Source organism: Mastigoproctus giganteus, chromosome 10 (genome assembly GCF_048544385.1).
Source record: "Mastigoproctus giganteus isolate SK-2022 chromosome 10, ASM4854438v1, whole genome shotgun sequence".
In the NCBI taxonomy this organism is placed as follows: domain Eukaryota; kingdom Metazoa; phylum Arthropoda; class Arachnida; order Uropygi; family Thelyphonidae; genus Mastigoproctus; species Mastigoproctus giganteus.
The window spans coordinates 104,936,553-104,952,603 of record NC_143584.1 but is presented as its reverse complement, the minus strand read 5'-3'; the positions used below and the strand labels follow the sequence as shown (position 1 = coordinate 104,952,603).

At 36.9% G+C, this 16,051-nt stretch overlaps 1 protein-coding gene across 1 annotated transcript in view; it reads right to left on the bottom strand.

Annotated features, from left to right (window-relative positions):
• The window catches only part of LOC150079200 (caspase-3-like), a gene marked incomplete in the record, with an annotated part of 195,330 nt that overhangs the window by 48,594 nt on the left and 130,685 nt on the right, over positions 1-16,051 (bottom strand). The window contains 1 exon segment of the mRNA XM_090384135.1: positions 6,999-7,218. Within this exon segment, the coding sequence (XP_090240261.1) occupies positions 6,999-7,218 (220 nt within the window).

The window sequence follows — 16,051 nt, the reverse complement described above, 5'->3', positions numbered from 1 at the left end:
CCAATAATGAAATGTCAAAAATTCAAGCACAGATAAAGGGAAAATGCATTAACAGCACAAGCAATATTTATGTGTAGATTTCGAAATTATTCTTATCACATCACAATTTCTGCATACAGAGGTTTGTTTTTCCATTTTGATTTTTTTTCTGGCACATCATCATCTAAGGCTATAATGTGCCAAAACCAGGTCATATAAAAGAGAACAGTTAAAGCTTCAGTGACTTAATGGATTAGATTACTATGTCGAAATGCATACCAATAAAAAAAAAAAAAAAAAAACATGAAAACATATAAGCTAAGTTTTAGATATGGATAAAAAGGTCTAATGATTTTAAATAACTATAAATCTGACTAAAAGGATAAAAATCTGACTGAGTGTATAAGGCTCAGTCAGATGACTAAAAGCAGTAAAATATAATGCATATTCGTGTCTATAACATGGACACTTAGGTAAAATATGCCATTTGGTAGAAGTGTCACACTGTTCATACACAGAGGAGTCATCTCAGCAGGAAAGAACAAGTAGGATGATGTGTCCTATGTGAAGGCAAGCAAGAACAACTTCATCTCTGTGGTTCCTGCACAGACTAGACTGCCATATTACAGGCAGTATCTGATACAGCTTCTCAGTGACCTGCCCATGCCATGATTATTACCACTGGGAGAGCAATTTAGAGTGTATTACCAGACTGTGGTCTGCATAGGAAACTAACAAGCTATGACTGTTCTGGGGTGAATATACAGGTTTTTGTCTTTACCCATAATATGTATAACTTAACACAATTTAGCAAAGTAGATAGGACACTGAGCTCTTGTATTACCAACAAATAATAATGTTTACATGTGCTCATAGATGTTAGCAATGTTGGTAGGGTTAATAATGTGCAACCATGTCTGTCTGCCTCCAACGTTTTCTATCTCTTTCAGTAATGGAAAGACAGTTGTGGTGTGACTATACGTACAATCTGCATATCTATTGCATATTGTTTGTTTGTTTCTTCTGGTTTTTCTTGGTAGAACAAACTTGGGCTCCACATATGTGTTGTATTACGTGCACCACAAATCACAGAATGTGACTAACTGGGAAAATTAAAAGTAAGCCTTTTGTTCTTCCTATGGTGTGCCAAGAACTGTGCAACCACATGGATGATTGCTATTTTTGCATTACAAAAATATCAGTGATATCCAGAAAAATATTATCTGCTGTAAAGTTTTTATTATGTAAACTATAATAAACTATTAAACTATTATTATGTAAACTACAATACCAGATATCCAAAAATCACAGGGTAAAGAAGGCAGTGATGATTCTTGTGTTACAGACTTCATTGGACCAACCACATTAACAGATTTGGAATACAAACCAGAAAATTATAATGCACTTTACTTAATTAAGCAAGAAGAGTTGAATGACTAATTTCATGATGTAAACTTATCTAAAGAGCAAAGACTTCTATTACTATTCAAAATGCAGAGTCTGAATCATTTAACACAATGGAGGTGACAAAAAATTTAACCTGAAATAGTGAGATATGGGACAAAAAAGTTTTCTGAACAATACATGTTCAGTACCCAGTACTGTACTGTAAGCTGATGGTGCTCTTGAACATTGGTGGGGAAAATAAATATACTCAATCACAATCATAACTATGATTGAGTATATTTAAAATATTTAAATTTACTGATATAGGTAACACGGCTATACAATGTGTGACTAAAAGGGCAAGAATAACAAACACAGCCATAATGAAACACCAGCAAAAACATGCCTAAGTAGTAGCCATCAAGAAAATTTTGTTCTGAAGGTTGTCTAGCACAACACAAAGTATGGCCCAGGTAGGATAGCCTCTCTCAACTTCAGACAACAATAAAGATTTTATTAATATAATGATTGATAAAACACTAATGTCAGTTAAGATTTATTTTTAAAAAAAAAATAAATGTAAGGAATTACAACTAACTGTGCTGCTGAAGTTTAGACCATGTCAACAAATTAGTAATGGCCACCTTCAGTGTCAGCAATAACCAATGAGAAACAAATACAGAACCTGTCACGAATGTCACAGAGATTGCTAAATGATGCAAATTGACTCTATGACAACACTCAGGGAAAACTTTAACCAAAAGTGTTCGTATACAATTAAAGAAAAATGTGAACTACAGCTTGAGCAGCCAAAGAACAATAAAGTTAACCATTAAGAGAAATCTCTCTCTCATTGCAGTGCACTTCGAATTTTCCAAGAAGCATCTCCATCTCATCAACTCTGGTGGGGGGGAGGGTACATGGCCATCATCAAAGCCCACCATTTCAGTATCTCGCAAAAGCCAATAATGGGCATCTTAATACGTTTCATTTTTCTTAATAGATAAATTTCCCTTTATATACTGGATGGCTCAGACCAGAAGAATTTACAATGCCATTCTAATTTTACTGCATTTTTGTGTCAGCATTGTACAATTTGCATCTGTATATATACGTTAACTAAATACTGGAACCACTAGACAGTAGTGGTTCCAGTATTATTTAGTTAACGTATTATATTTAGTATTATATTATATTAGTTAACGTATATATTATCTTATATTCAGTATTATATTTAGTTAACGTATATATTATCTATATACGTTAACTAAATACTGGAACCACTAGACAGTAGAATTTTTGTAAATTTAAAGAGTATGCCAAACTTTTCCTGAGAATGCTTTAAAATCAATAAGAGCAACATATGGCATTATTTTGATATTATTCGCCTTCAGAATAACTTAACCATTATATACACCATGGAAGAGTTTCCAAAAGAAGTGTGGTGGAATTTGTGCAATACATCTATACCAATGAGCATGTTGATGCGATGCTTGAACTTTCTAAACTCTGTAATCTTCTTGTAACAATTCCTTCTAGTACTGCAACTGTTGAAAGAAAATATTCTGCATTGAAGAGAATCAAAACTTTCAGAGAAATACAACTGGGGAAGTGCAATTGTCAGGTTTAGCTCAAATGCCAATAGAAAAGAATTTGTTCCACAGGTTGTGAAATTCAAATTCAAAAGATTTTTATGAAAATGTCATTGACAAATTCGTCAAGGAGGATCGTAGAATGGAAATTACATATAAATGAAGTAAGTAAATATATTATTTTTATTATTATTATTTTATTTAAAAATAATATTATTATTTAAAAAATAATAATATATTATTATTATTATTTTTATTTAAAAATATTTAATTGTAAAAGAAAATGTAATTACAAAAAACAAGTATACAAATTCCTTAAATTGAAGGGATAAAATTCAAAATGATACTCTGTTATAACATGAACAACAAAAATTCACTGCACACCACTGGTGAACAGAAAGGACAGATATGACAGGGGTGGGGGGAGTGATGCTTTTGGTTAAGTTAGAGAAGCAACAAGAGAAAACAATATTCTTGATCTGATTATTAGCAGTGATTCAACATGCATTAAGAATCTTCAAGTAAGGGAACCTTTAGAGAGCAGTGATCATGGCATAGCAATATGGAATATATTCAAAGAAATAGCTACATTCAAGATTAAAGCAGAGGGCTTTTGTTTTTTCAAGGTGATTATAATGGACTTAAACATTAAACATTTTTCAGTGGGATTAACTGATGTTCTTAAAAAAATGTAAATTCAAACTGAAAAGTGTTCAGATCATAATCACTGCCATTATGCATTTTTTTTACCAACTAAAAGATATTGTTGAAGATTTTGACCAAAATGGATGTTGAATGAATTGATGGGTTTAGTGGCAGAGAATTTCTTCTCTGCCACTAAACCCACTGACAATTTACAATTATTCCATCAGCATGGAATAACTGTAAATTGTCAGTGGATACAGAGTACTGTGACAAATACAAACTAGTGTGTAATCGAGTTACTCAGGTAGAAAATCTAAGGAATTTTGTGAGAAATCTTTAGCTAAGGATGAAAAGAAAAGCATCAAGGAATTCATTAGTTGTTCTTTTAATGGCATGGTGGATAGGTAAATTTTAAAAAAATGGAGAGGTGAGAAAAATGTATATAGCATTTAAAAATGTATATAGGTAGTACAACATAGTGTTATTGTAATGTAGTTCCCATGGTTTCCCACAAATCTGCATTAAGTACTCTGTAACATACCAAAGCCAGTCAGTGTGAGTTATGTGTGAGTAGTGTGTTGTTCGTTACTGGGAGGCACGATCACCAGGAAGGAGCCTCCCAGCATCCATCCACTGGCACGAGGAGCCAGACCAGGGAGTAAAAGACATCTGGCGGGTCGTCCACACTCCTGCAGGAGCGAGAGTGTGGAGGGCCAAGGAAAGAGCAGAGAAGAGACAGGAAAGTGGAAGACAGGCAAGATAGTGGGGGATGACAGAGCATAGGCATCCTCCCAGGCAAAAGGAGCAGGAAGAGTGCTAGGTGCAGTTCTGGGAGTCCTGGAAGAGGACTGTGGGTAGGAAGAAGAGAACAGGTAAAGTTCAAATTAAAGAGTCCCGGATCGTCACAATGGAGAATCACGGAGCGGCGTCAGCAGGGCTGGCCTCAAATTTCAATTTCATGACTGGAAGTTTCCGGTGCTGGGTATCAGTTGCTGTGTGCAGGAGGTTATCCAGGAGTAGTGTTCAGGAGTTGCAGGTAATGCCAGCGACGACGAAAGACCTCGTTGGCATAAGTGGTTAGTGCACGGAAAGCATCGTTAGATTGCAGTAACTTGGTTTCTCGCCGAAGTGATGTAATGTGGAGATCTAGGAGTAGTTGGATTCTTAGGTCTAAGTATATGTTGCATGAGTGCATCACTTGATCCCAGTCTTCAGGTTCTCCGCAGATACAGAGGGCATCCTCGACTAGGCTGAACTCTAGGAGGTGTCTCTTGAAGCAGCCGTTGCCAGTTAATAGGAAGGAAGCATAAACGTTTGGGAAGAACCAAGTGGAACGTTGTTTGTTGATGTAGGTTACCTTGGGAAGGAAAAGTTTAGTAGTTGCACCAGTTGTGGAGTTATTCCAGCGGGTTTGCCATAGGTTTATCAATTCTAGCCACACACTTTTATGTTCTGTTTGATGTCGATATCGGTACGGGTTTGAATAGTAAGGAATTCAGCTTCCTTATTCTTCTTGATGGCATGAGAGAGTCCTATAAAAGCGACGTGGAGGTCCAAGGGGGAAGGCAGCCTGTTAGTAGCTGCAGGGCGGCAGTTGATGTCATACATGCACGGGTCATTTGTAGTAGCATAAGTCGTTGAATTTGCTGAATTTTACGTTGAGCATGCACTAAAGTCATTCGGTGGTACCATACTGCAGCTCCATATGTGACAATTGGTATAAATACTGCTGAATATAGAAGGCGTTGAATTGGTCCTTTAAGACCCCAGTCCTTGCGGGTAAAAGTGCTAACATAGTGATGTAATTTTTTATCTCTTCTTTGATAGCTTGGATATGGGGGATGAAAGTTCTCCTGTCGTCCAAAATTACTCCTAGGTACTTCACCGATCAGTAGTTTTTCAGTGGGCGGCTATTAAAACGTATGGTAGGAGGTCTGGAGAAGTCCAGTTTGCCTTTTAGTAGGAGGGTTTTGCTCTTCTCAGTGGAGACTGCAAGTTTATTTTCCGTGGCCCATACGGACAGAGTAGAGAGAATAACCGTAGCCTGGGTTTCTGTGGTGGTGTGGGTGGGCCCTCGATGATCATAACCATGTCATCGGCGTAAGAAAACTGTGTAGTATGTGGGTAGTCCCTCAGGAGCCAGTTGTCGAGTATCATATTCCAGACAGCTGGCCCCAGGATGGAGCCCTGGGACAGCCTCTGGTTAGATGTCGGGTGATGCAGTGATATTTTGTTTTGATGCTGACCTTGCGGTTAGAGAAGTAGCGTTTGAGGCAGTGGTAGAAATTCCAGGTACAGTTAGAGACTCTGGCCCTCTGAAGAACGCCCGGCTACCACACTGTGTCAAAGGCTCCTTTGAAGTCAATGAAGATTGCCAGTACATAAGTTGCATCCGACTGTTCTGCAACTTTGAGGGTTTTAGATAGAGCATCAATTGTGGAGCACCCTTGTTTGAATCCAAATTGAAGCTAGGATGCCAAACCACTGGCTTCATATCGGGGTTGGAAGCAGGAGTGCAGCAGTCTCTCAAAAACCTTGCCGAGAATTGGAAGCAACGCAATCGGGCGATATGCCTTGGAGGTACCTGTGGGATCCTTAGGTAAGAGCCTCAGGTTAGCATGCTTCCAACGTGATGGAAAGTTACCCTCTAGGTAGTATAACAGTAAAACATGATGCCTCCGACATATACAACAGTAGAGCATATCATCAAGCTAGTTTACATACATAATACCATAAAACTGAACTTAGCCAACACATCCAAACAACCTCAAATCAACTCAGCCATAATATCAGTGAAATTATCTTTTAGTTAAAAATTAACCACTTACGAAGCATTAGAACAGAATGACTCAAACATCACATAACATACAGTTTTCACTTTTTAATGCTTAACTACCAACAACCTTTTTCTTAATATGGAACATGAACAACAAAACTCCCAACACGCATGTCCAGGTTGCACCGTGGGAACTAAAACCTATATACCTTCAACAACATACTTTCTTCCTTCACCATACATGAACCAACTGATGATGTTTTTAAGAAAGTTCTCTGTTTGAACTCACTTTTAAATACAGAGCAATTCTTGTGAACAATAGAAAAAAGGCGCACTTTCCTCTACGTGATTTCATTTAATAAGTCTTGATGCTTTTGTTCTTTCAAATTTTAGTTTCATCGTAATAATACAAAAAGCAGTAAGGAAGTAAGTGCTGTCATACAAGGTTTCCAATTTTTTTTTATGTCAGATCACTTTCAGAACTTAAAAGTTATCCCAAAAATTATTTTTAAGTTATTTCAATAAAGATTAAAACATCAGGGCATACATTAAGAAGTATTTAAAATAAATGACCATATTTAACATTGCATTCTAAGAAATTTCAAAATTTTCATACTTACGTCCACGACATGCTTGAATGAAGAACATTTTGGGTTTGGCTTTCAACAAAGGACAATGTCTATTACTGAATATGTCGAGTATTTTAGATATAGAAAGTGGCTGTTCATCACAACCAAATATAACTCCTGAATCACCATGGCTTAATATAATAACAACACATGAATCTACTTGTTCTAGTTGCTGATTTCTAGCAAATGTCTGCAGAAATGTTAACATTTCCTGAAATAAAAATAAGATGATGGATCCATGTTCTTTACTCTAGTTTAAATAACAAAAGATACAAAATGCACAAAAGACACTAAAATATCTTTGATATTTTAGAAATCAAAATAATAATAACGAACATCTTTATATACTTCAACAGAAATATATCAAACTGTTCATACGTTTTTTATTATTAATTCTTAGTTCTCTAAACATGCGTATAGACACACACATCTATATAGTTAAACAGCTGAAATTACACATAAATGGATAATATAATAAAGATAGAACAAATAAAGACAGGTCTTATGGACAGGGCTACCATAAAGGCAAATGAAAACCTATCATGTAAAGGGTCTGCAAAAAATTCTTGGTAAACAAATTCCCAAATCTATATCTGAACTATCATTTCAATAAAGCCATAAATATAATTAAATATAATAAAAATATTCCTACCTGTACTTATACAATGCAATCAGATCATGGATTACAGCTGCATAAATGCAAATACAGTATATTATATAGCATACACCTAGCCACTGTGGTGTCTTACAAATTAGAAAACATGTATACAACAACCAACATACAGTCTATACAACAACCAACATACAGTCAGTTCTGCTATAACGCGGTACATGTGTTCCTAAAAATCTCCGCGTTATGGTATTCCGCACATTAAAAACAACAGGGCTTATGGGAAAAATAGGGATGGAGGTAGAGCACTCAAAAAAAAAAAAAAAAAAAGTTCAGTCTGGTAAGTAAAACACTAAAAAAAAGTTAAGATGTGTTACCAATAAAATTGCTAACACATCTTAAATTTCTAATAAATAAATAAATATTACTGTAAATATACACTTTACCTTGAGAAGATATGAAGTTTGCTTGTTTGAAGTGGGTGTGGTGAGGGTCTGTAGTTGGTGAGTTATAGCAAAAAGGTAGAGGGGGGAGATTATCATTCTTAAGACAAAATGTAGTTATACCCGAAGTGGAAGAGTGCGATTCACTGTCCTGATTTTCTTTCTTCTGTGCTGGTTTAAAATAGCTATCCAATGTATAGCCGCTGCCTTCAATTATTTTCTGTACCACAGGTGGAAATGCCTTTGCGGCAATTGAGGGTTGGAGGAATTATCCCGCTTTGTGCAAAAATTTTGAATCAGAAAGTTAATTAAATATTCTGGATTATTAAACCGACTTTTCAATCTGGAATTTCTTAACGATTTAGCACTAATCATTCTTAGGACGAAACGTTGTTATACCCGAAATGGAAGGGTGTGATTAACTGTCCTGATTTTCTTTCTTCTGCGGTGGTTTAAAATAGCTATTTAGCTTTTGTTGCTTTTCTTGCCTCCTCCTTTCATACAGGAGCTTCCTCTATGGTTCCAAATGGGTCCGAATGCCACCAAGCACTATCCTACTATGTTCAGCATTATAATAATTATCTTCAATCCACTGCAAGTGCTTTTCAATTCCACTTAAAGCAGCTGATAACTCTGCTGTTTTAAGTTCTCATGGGTCAGCCTGCTGGACTTCATCATCCTCATCTTGACTTTCCACTTGAGTGGCTGCAACAAGTTGTTGCAAGTCTTCAGCAGATAGATCCTCATTGTAAGACTCTAGCTCTTCAACATCTTCATTTTCTACTTTCTCAAAACCAACTTCTTTTGCAAGAGCAACACAACCTGCTTTGATTTGTTTTAGTTGCTCTAAAGGTTCAAAGCCTTCAAAAAATCGTGAATTAAATGAGGGATAAGTTTCTACCACACACGATTCAAGCAGTCTTTTGTTACATCATTCCAGGGTTCTACAATCATATCAATGGCAACTTTGATGTTAAATCTCTTCCAAAATTTTATAACAGTTTGTGCCTTGTCACCTTCAGTAGCAACAATTAACATCTTGAACGCCTTAAATAGTAAGCCTTTAATGCTGCTATCATACCCTGGTCAAGGGACTGTAGTAGAGAAGTTGTGTTCGGAGACAAAAAGATGAATTTGATATTCCGAGAGAGTACACCGACTGTCTGAGGATGGCTTGATGCATTATCAAGAATTATTAGAATTTTAAAATCAAAGTTCTTCCTGTTTCAATAATTCTTGAAAGCATCATGGTAAGCTTCAACTAAAATATCAGTGAATATTTGCCCAGTCACCTTTCTCGTGGATTGGCAGATTGATAAACCACTACTGGTTTTAACTTCAAGTCTCTGCTGGCGTTGACTTGAAGGCGAACATCACAGTTAAGCGATCTTTTGCAGCCTTAAATCCTGAGGCACGTGCTTCTGCCTTAGAGATATAGGTCCTTGAAGGCATATGTTTCCAATAGAGGCTTGTTTCATCCAGATTGAAAATCTTATCCAATGTATAGCCACCTTCTTCAATTATTTTCTGTACCACGGGTGGAAGTGCCTTTGCAGCTTCTCCAGACAGTTTAACATTGTGAAAAAGAGTAGCTTTTCACAGGTTTGAAGCCACTAAACCACTAGTAGCATTAAAAGGAGCCATTTCTGCAGGATTTGGGGATTTCTTTTTAAGGTCTTCATATATAGCTAGTGCCATCTCTTTCACTGTGAGAAAGCTTGCTCCCGATTTTTTTTTGGTTTGGTCTTCAATCCGTATGCTTAGTAGCCTTTCCATTTCTTCTATTTATTTAGGTCTTGTTCTAATTGACTCTGCGGCACTTGAAGTTGTTCCAGTTATACACATAGCTTTTATTTTCACAGCATTGTCTCTGGTGGTGTGCACATGGATTCACTTAAACCTGTTGCTCTCGAGATATCACTCATGTTCTCTCAGTTCTTTCAAAACGTTTAATTATTTCAAATTTCTCTTCTATGCTTAATGCTTTCCTTTTGTACTCACTGCTTGGCTTCTTGGAACCAGGAAGCTTACCCGTGTCTGGGATGCTTATGAATACACTTTTTGTAAAGAAAAGTTAACAAATGTGAGAGAACAGTCCAAGACACTTGTAGGATTACACATGCGGGTGAACTGAGGTAAGAAATACACGAGGTTCGTGTGTGTGTGTGTGTGTGTGTGTGTGGCGAAAATATGTAGTGTGTTTCTGCCTTTAAGGTGGAAATACTATTATCACCTCATACAGTGAGTTCACATGTAAACATGTCAAACTTCAAATGTGTGAGAGCTACATTTCCCATTTAGTTGTATGGGTCGGAGACTATGTATGCTTACGTACATAGCGTAATTATTACTGTAATATACACATACTGTACTAATTAAGCAATCAATAATGACAAACACGGCACGCACAAAAGAGAAGATTCTGAAAATTTATGTTTTTTATATAATTGAAGAGGAAGGGGAAACACATCTTGTCATAACGTAAAAACCCACAGAATTCCAGCTATTATTGCAATTCCAGTAAGATCAAGTTTACTATCCGTTTACAATTAGACTGCGGTAACTGAAAAGCCCAATAAACCGGGAACTGCAAATTGCTTTTATTGTTTTACGGTAGTGACCTCCAGAAATGTGCTCCTGGGCTCACGCTATCCCGTCTCACAAAATTTCTGTTTGAACAAAAAATCTTGTGAATACAGCGAATGACAACAGTGTCGCCGACCAAAACAGTTACAGTAAATGCGAAATATAGCTCTCACACATTTGAGGATTGACATTTTTTAAGCTTTGTAAACTTGTATGTATTGCTGCACAGGTCACTTCAGCTTGGTGCCGGGTTTTACGTTCACCTGGTGTTACTTGCAGACAAATTGCACATGAGCCAAAGCAAAAATCGCATTATAGTCGCATTGTTCACTAATATATCAATCGCAATGGGGCAGATTTGCATTGTGAAATTTCCCATTATAGCAGAACTGACTGTATATGGTATTATTATTTGTACTTCACTGGGTATTTTGTAATATTAAATCTGTCATTGCTTTATGTCTTGTTTTCATCCCATTTTTTTTATTTCATTACATTAATTTTTCATTTTAATTTCCTTCTTATATTCACGTTGATATATCTCCATTAGGTTCACACAATGGACTACTATACATCATATGTCCAAGGTCATGTGCAGTGGCGGATTCAGGGTAGGGGCACCAGGCACATGCCCCCTGTCATTTTTCGGAAAATATACACCAATTGTTTAAATTCCTTTTAGCTATAAAAAAAAATTTTTTTTTTTTTTATTGTGAACATAGGATTTTATCTATTTTTGCATGGTGGCTCAGCTATTTTCAACTGACTACATTTGGCAACACTGATGCTAATGTGATCGCCATTCTAGTGCACAAAATGGTGCCCCTCTTGTCATTTTTTTTTACGGATCTGCCACTGGTCCTGTGTATATTGGACCAGGCATGCAAACCAGCATGTTGAACAACCAATAATTAACCCCTTCTTTTCCCAATTTTTTACTATGCTAATTAACTGCCAACTTTTGACTTTCAAAAAATGAAGATCAGAGAATTGTATGGCAAGAGATTTTTGGGCCAAAAAACTGGTGAAAAAAATAAGGAATTATTTTTCGAAAAAACAGAAGGTGCCACAAAAACAGAAGGTATTTACAAAGTATAAACTGCAATAGAAATTAAATTTCACTGACAAAATTCACAAATTAAAATACAACCATAGGACTGTTTACTAGAACAGTGTATTTTCAAAAATTAACTTACCTTATTTATAAAAATAAGTTAAGTTATTTATAAAAATGGTTCTCTTCAAGACACCTGGTCAGCGTGAAGGGGAAAAGACCAAACCCTCCAGCATATGACAGCATGACGTAACAAATGTCCCTCAGTCTCCATCGGCTTTCACTCCCCCTCTTATGGCAGCGAGAGGATCAGAGTGGAAGCAGAGGGTGCTAAGAATCTCTGGGTACAACCAGGCTGCCATGCACAGAAACTGAACTTGGCCTGTTACAACGTAAGATCGCTTGTCAGTGAAGACAGGCCAACAGTGGAAACAGTGAAAGGAGTGAAGGTGTATTTCTGGTCCATAAAGATATAAAAAACAACATTTTGGAATTCAAAAGTACATCACCAAGGGTGTCAAGATTAATACTCAAGGTTTCTAAGAGGTACATACTAAAGGTTATAATCATTTATGCACCAACATCGAGCCATTATGATGAAGAGGTTGAAGAAGTTTGTTATTTGGTTTTTAGGAGCATTAGCAACTAAGGCCATATTGCTCGGGGATATGCAGTGGTCATTCCCTGACCTTTCCGCATCCTCCGTATTTGGTGGTGACGGGCTCGAACCCCGGTCTAATCAAGAAGCGTGTGCTACGCACTGCTGCTCCTTCCCACCTGGCTACGGAGGCGCCGAGGTTGAAGAAATGTACACCGAAACAGTCTTCTAGATGAGCAGAAACCCACTACACTATTATTATGGAGGACTTCAATGCTAAGGTTGGAAAAAGACAAAACAGTGCAGAAAGGGGAACTATAGGAAATTTGGAATTGGTGAAAGAAATGAAAGAGGTGAAAGACTTGTGGAATTTGCAGAATCTCAAGAATTGTCAGTAATGAACACTTTTTTTCCAAGAAAAGGGTGAACAGAAAGTGGACATGGAAGAGTCCAAATGGACTCTTCCAGGATTAACAACTAATGAAATCTACTTCATCCTCACTAACAGAAGATATATCGTGAATGATGTTACCGTCCTGAATAAGGTAAATGTTTGAAGTGATCACAGAATGGTAAGATGCACACTTTTTTTTTTTTTTTTTTTTTTATGAAAACCCCAAACACGAAAGATATCAAAACCTATAGTACTTAGTACCGTGCATGGGTTAAAGGAGAAGTATGGGGGGAGGGGGATGCCGGAAACTTTGCTCTAGAGTTTTGATATAGATGTAGGAAAGGAAAAATCTGACTCGAGTAAATAATACAAAGGTCTTTGAGATAACAGAAGAGGAGAAAAAGCAGTATGCTGGAACTTAAGAACAAGTTTGAGCTTCTGCAGACTGCTCAGGACCAAGATATCCACAAGGAATATTACAACTTTCTGAAAGTGATAAAGCCCAAGAAACCTATAGGGAAAAAGAAATCCAAAGAAGAAAAAATTAGTCAAGAAACACTTCTCATGATGAACTGAAGACGACAAATGAAGAGCAAGAAAAACACTGACAGGGAGAAAATTGAGTATACTGAGTTATGCAAAGCCATTAGAAAGAGACTCAGAGAGGACATAAGAAGATTTAACACAAGAAAAGTAGAACAAGCATTAAGGGAAAACAAAGGATTTAAATCAACAGCATTGAGCAGTAATACAGAAAGACAAATGATACTGAAACTGAAGAATAGCAATGGTGTACTTATAAACAGCAGAGAGGGCATAATTCAAATTAGCAGAAGACTACTATAGAGAATTATACAAGGAGCGAGGGAATGATGCCAGCAGTGAGGAAGATGGATCGCAAATTAGCAACACATACAAAATACCCGATATTCTTCCTGATGAGGTAGAACATGCGTTGAAGAAAATGAAGAGTCAGAAAGCCCCGGGGGAAGATGAAGTTACTGTAGAGTTGTTAAAATTGGGAGGAAGAGACAACACAAAAACTGGCAAGGCTCTTCACAAAATGCATTAGAAAAGGTGTGATGCCTAAGGAGTGGAATAATGCAATCATAGTTTTGCTGCATAAGAAAGGAGATAAATCAGAAATTGGAAATTATAGACCAATTAGCTTGTTATCCCACATCTACAAGTTGTTCACAAGGGTCATTACTAACAGATTAGAAAGAATACTTGATGAGAATCAACCGAAAGAGCAAGCTAGCTTTAGGACAGGATTCTCAACTATGGATCACCTTCATGTAATATCACAGCTAATGGAGAAAGCAAATGAATATATAACACCATTATGCCTGGCATTTGTGGATTATGAAAAGGCATTTTGACTCCATACAGCATAAGGCAATGTTTCAGGCATTGGAAAGACAAGGAATAGATACCCCATATATTATGATTTTGAAGAAAATATATGAGAATGCTACCTCCTTTATTAGATGAGACTAGACAAAGACATTAGCAAATTTAAAATCGAGAAAGGAGTTCAACAAGGAGACACAATATCTCTGAAGTTGTTTACTGCTGCCCTTGAGTAAGCTTTCAGAAGATTAGACTGGTTGCAGAAAAGAGTCAATGTGAATGGAGAGTACCTAAACCATTTACGATTTGCAGATGATATTGTGGTCATAAGCCACGATCCCAAATAATTATAGGAAAATCTTAATCACTTATGCACAGTTAGTAAGGATTTTGGACTAAAGATGAATATAGCTAAAACAAAGGTAATGATGAACAAGTATGCCACAGAAAGGGACACAATGATTGAAGGAGCAGTAATTGAAAAGGTGGAATCATATACTTATCTGGGACAAGTTATTAGCTGTAATAATGATAAATGGCTAGAAGTCAAGAGAAGAATAAATTTTCAATGGATAGCATTCAGGAAATATAGTCACATACTGAAGAGCAATATCCCAGTTTGTCTGACATGTAAAATAATGAACCAATGTATACTCCCCACCATGACTTAGGGAAGTGAAACTTGGGCACTCACCAAAAGAATGGAAGAGAAGCTGAGAACTGCACAGTGAAGGATGGAACGAAATATATTAGGAATCAGACTGTTAGAAAAGAAGAGAAACACATGGATTAGGCAACAAACCCAAGTAAAGGACATTCTTATCAAAACTAAAGAACTAAAATGGTCTTGGGCAGGACACATAGCTCGAAGACATGATGACAGTTGGACTAAGAAAATAACAGAATGGTACCCAAGAGGAGCTAGAAGAAAATCTGGAAGACAACGGCAGAGATGGATAGATGAAATTCATGAGTTTGTGGGTAGTAAATGGATGGCCATTGCACAAAACAGAAGGAACTGGAAAGTTGCTGGAGAGGCCTTCATCCTGCAGTGGATTGAAAATGGCTGATGATGATGATTTATAAAACTGGCACTGCTGTTCAGACTTGGTCACCAAGAACATTTTCAAATGCTTCACTAGAAAGAGAAGATCCGAAAATAGTTTTTGTTCTTCTCACCTAACTGAATATTTTCTCACTCTCAGCTTTGCTATGAAAAACTGTTAAAATACCAAGTATGATGGGATAATTTGTTATATTTCAGGCTCTCTTTACACTTGTCACTTCTCCAATTAAGGATCACTGTACATCAATTCTTAGGCGCCTCCGTAGCCAGGCGGGAAGGAGCAGCAGTGCATAGCACATGCTTCTTGATTAGACCGGGGTTCGAGCCCATCACCACCAAATATGGAGGATGCGGAAAGGTCAGGGAATGACCACCGCATATTCCCGGAGCAATATGGCCTTAGTTGCTAATGCTCCTAAAAACCAAAACAACATCAATTCTTTCATAAGTGTCCAGTAGGTTCTCACACTGAAACTAAGAACTAATGCTGCAAAAACTTCCAGTGCTTCATCAACACCAAGAAGTACTGGAAACTTGTCCAAAAAATTTTTTCAAATTTGAAAATGATGCACTACCAACTGATGAAATGGGCTACATCATTTCTAAGAACATTTTTCAATGGGAACTCATAAACCATGCAGTCACATACATCCATAAAAGTACTTCCTCACTGAGCAAAGGAACAGAATCATCTCCTCTTGTTTTAGACTCCGCCACCTTGGCAATAGAAATGCCTATGATGAAGTCAGAATCATTCTTCTGGTTTCGTCTGCTAGGAAAGATTTGAAAACTGTTGATAAAATAAATTCATACATAATATTTTTAAACGTATCTAGGAGTAATGACCTCAGTACATGGAAGTGAGGTACATTGGACTAAAGAACTACATTCAGATTTTCAGCCACACTGGTATAACATTTAAAAGAAACAAGTAAACTGC